Source organism: Ixodes scapularis, unplaced genomic scaffold, assembly GCF_016920785.2.
Source record: "Ixodes scapularis isolate PalLabHiFi unplaced genomic scaffold, ASM1692078v2 PGA_scaffold13__105_contigs__length_92229423, whole genome shotgun sequence".
NCBI lineage: Eukaryota > Metazoa > Arthropoda > Arachnida > Ixodida > Ixodidae > Ixodes > Ixodes scapularis.
Window position 1 is genome coordinate 49,188,558 of NW_024609839.1, and position 3,846 is coordinate 49,192,403.

The 3,846-nt window shown below is 45.3% G+C and overlaps 1 protein-coding gene across 1 annotated transcript; it reads right to left on the bottom strand.

Annotated features, from left to right (window-relative positions):
* Positions 1 to 467: 467 nt before the first annotated feature.
* Positions 468 to 1,178, bottom strand: LOC121047089 (zinc finger protein 239-like; the record flags this gene model as incomplete). The annotated part of the gene is made up of 1 exon (XM_040502026.2): positions 468 to 1,178. A coding segment is annotated over one exon (711 nt), but the record flags the coding sequence as incomplete, so codon positions are not given.
* Between the last annotated feature and the right edge of the window lie 2,668 nt (positions 1,179 to 3,846).

Here is a 3,846-nt window from a genome sequence, read left to right on the forward strand (position 1 = left end):
ATTTTTCCGCTGAATTTAGCGGGGAAATTGTTCCGCTAGATTTAGCGGGGAAAGTTTTCCGCTAGATTTAGCGGGGAAAATTTTCCGTTAAATTTAGCGGTGAAATGTTTCCGCTAGATTTAGTGGGGAAATTTTCCCGCCAGATTCAGCGGGGAAATTTACCCATAATGCACCGCGCGGTTACGCCGACGGCGACGGCGACGGCGACGCCGCTCTGGCCGGAAACGGGCGCCTAAGAGCTGCGCTCTAAAAAGACCTCTGGTCGCTTCGTCTAAGGTAAATTCACATTTTTTTTATCTGTGTTTACGCGATAAATAACAGGCTGAAACATTTTGAACCATGCAAAACACACACTGCTCGCAAGTAGAACCCCTGCAGGTCTATGGCCAAGCCAAATGAACAGACGTCGGTGCTCGAGTATTTCGTTTAAACCCCTTTCACAACTATGATGCATGTGAGGGTTTTGATCACTTGCGATGTATCTTCCGATGATTGTATAAATTGGTATCAGCCGCAAACGCTCTACCGCAGGTCTCGCACTTGAACGGCTTCTCTCCGGTGTGAGTCCTTTCATGATTCGCCAAATGGGTTTTCTGAGTGAACGCCCTGCTGCACGTGTTGCGCCTGTACGGCTTCTCTCCGGTGTGAGTCCTCACATGCATCGTCAAATCGCATTTCTGATTAAACGCCCTGCTACACGTGTTGCACTTGAACGGCTTCTCTCCCGTGTGAGTCCTCTCATGACTCGTCAAATGGGTTTTCTGAGTGAACGCCCTGCTGCACGTGTTGCACCTGTACGGCTTCTCTCCGGTGTGAGTCCTCACATGCATCGTCAAATCGCATTTCTGAGTAAACGCCCTGCTACACGTGTTGCACTTGAACGGCTTCTCTCCCGTGTGAGTCCTCACATGCATCGTCAAATGGGTTTTCTGAGCAAAGGCCCTGCTGCACGTGTTGCACTTGAACGGCTTCTCTCCGGTGTGAGTTCGAACGTGAGCCTTCAAGGCAGCCTTATGCGTGAACGTTTTCTCGCAAACATCGCAACTGAAGGGCCTCTCTCCAGTGTGAGTCCTCTCGTGGATGGCGATACCCGCTGCAGAAGGACATGAGTAAGGACAGAAGCGGCACCGGTGCTTGTCCGGGTTTCGGTGCGTTTGCTGCTTTTGTGGGTTGGTGGGGGGAGAGGTGCCACCCCTGCGGCTGTCCTGGTCGAAGGTATCCACTTTGTCGCCAGAGTATGCTTCGATCAGGTCTGTTGGGATGACAGGACAAAGCAAGAAATGTCGGCGCTGTTTTTGTTGTTCTGAACATGGGAATTTTGAGTACCTAGATGAACATGGTCCAGAATACCTACATCATGCCGGTGCAGCCTAGAGTACGTATTCCTTCATTTGAGATGTTAAAAAGGTTCAATCGTAATGCTTGTAAAGGTCTATAGGCAATCGTTTAAGATTCCACTCTGGCAGCCCCATGCTGCGGCAGCTGGGGTGGCTTGCGCGTTCTCCTAACCAAGTGCGGAAGGAAAGTCAAGCCGCCGCGGCTGCTGCTGCACAGTGTTGGCGGTAACGTGTTACAAGTAACGTCGTTACCGGTAGCGCCTTTTTTCTTTCAGTAACGTAGTGACGTATTCATTAGTTTTCTAAATCTACAAATTTCCTAAATTTTTCCAATCTTTTCCCCACGAAAAAATTTCCGCTTTAGAAAAACCCCAACCAGCGCCTGTCATGTTAAAGTCGAAACACGCTGTCGCCAAAAGAAAACAAAAGTGCTGTTACCGTCAATTTATAAATAAAAAGTAACGCAAAAGTAACGTGCGTTACGTTCTGTCGGCGACAGTATCGCGTTCCTTTATTTCGCAAGTAACGTAGTTCTTTACTTTTTTACGGTAACGGCTACAACACTGCGGCTGCTTACCGCTGCCAGTACGAAGCGCCGGGTGATAGCGTGTTGACATTCATAATGATCGCGACTGTGTTTTAAGTGACGCTGGAAGGGTCACACACCCACAGATTATTAGGTTACACAAAATAGCATTCAATAAGCTCGTGGAACAGGGATGGGCAAAATACATGCAAATATGTATCGAAATACAAATACAAAATACTTCGTCAGAAATTTATTTAATTACAATTCTAATTACATTTCCAAAAAAGCATTTAAGTACAAGATACAAATACAGTCAAATGTATTTGGTCTCCTCCAAATACTTTTTCAAATACATTCCTCAAAATTTGCGTCAGCGACTTCAGGGCACCTGCAACGGGTTTCTGGTTATCTCATTTTAATTTTGCATCGCACACTCGGGAGTTAGTGTGCGAGGCTCTAGTAACGTAATAGAAATATAATCACAAAAAAATGTAATCAGCTTGGACGTAATGGGTTAAAAAAGTACAGAGCTTCAAGCAGAATTTTTTGTCGATTACATTTTGGTATAGACCAACAAAGAACAGAGACGACCAAGATGCGCAGCACTAGCTAGAGAATTTTTTATTGCTGCAACTCGCACCAGTTACCAAAATCTGGACGACCCGCGCATTTAGAATGTTCCAGGCAAAAATATGGATGGAAATCAGGCTGGAAAGCTTCACACGTTGTCACGGGCACTTATTAAGCCAGTCTGCCTGTGAACGTCGATTTCGTCAATATTCTTGCCCTGGACTAGCACCGTAATCACAAAGTCACTAAACGCTTATGCTTGATTGAGAGACACTGCATTTGGCGCAGAACGTAGTTTTCTTCCTGCTCTGGACAGTGACAATAAATTTGAGGGATGTATTTTCGCCCACAAAATTGTATTTAATTACAATTGTATTTGAAATACCCACGTTTTAATATTTAAATACACACTTCAAATACATTACCCAAATTGTAATTAAATACAAATGCAAAATACACAAAGTATTCAAAATACGTGTTTCAAATACTTGTACTTGAAATACTGCCCATCCCTGTCGCGGAATGATCGTTGTGCACCTTAGAAACTTGAAAAATCGCTAAGGTACACAGTAATTATTTTACGAGTGATTTGAAGCAGCAAAAAACGCGGTTCTATATCGACAGTGATGTGGACATTTGCCAGCCTAGAGCTAAACTTCTAAAGCAGGGGTGGCCAGGCTGACCCGGCCTAAGAGCCGCAAACGAAACCCCCAAACTTCCAAGAGCCGCAGGGGGGGGGGGGGGGGGGCAGGCAAACTTTAGTCCAGTGCAGTAAACGAAACTCGAGCTACTTTCAATCAATCCAAGTCAAAAGCAGTCAGTAGCACAAGGCTACCAAACTGCAACCTGTCTTTCGATTTAAAACGCGGTCCGTTTCACTTTTTAGGGGGGGGGGGGGAGGGAGCCGCGAGCCGCACTTTAACACGTGAAGAGCCGCAGCTTGGCCACCCCTGTTCTAAAGCTCCAATCATTTGGAACAGCCAAACATATTTTGGGCTATTTCATGCGTCGAAAATTATTTATAGCATTTGTGAAAGCTACTCCATCAACCGGAACTGAAGAAAAAAATACAATTTTGTAATATAAATAAACAACTCGGCATGGTACATTTCTCTGATATCAAATACTATGTATGCGGTATATTTTTTCGGTTTGGTGCAGACCGCTAATTAAAACTTAATGAAGTTTCCACGTGGAGAAAACTTTGTGTACCACATCAGACTCCTTACGTTTTCCACCTTCTAAAAAACCGAGCCTACAAAAAGGTTTTCTATCCGTGTGGGACCGTTCATGAATCTGTGAGGGTGTGCTAAGAGGGTACGAGACTGTATGACTGTTTTCCCGTGTGCTTCTTCTCATACCTGGTGTTGTTAGTTCCGTGGGCACCATAAGATTGGCGGCAGAGGTCGC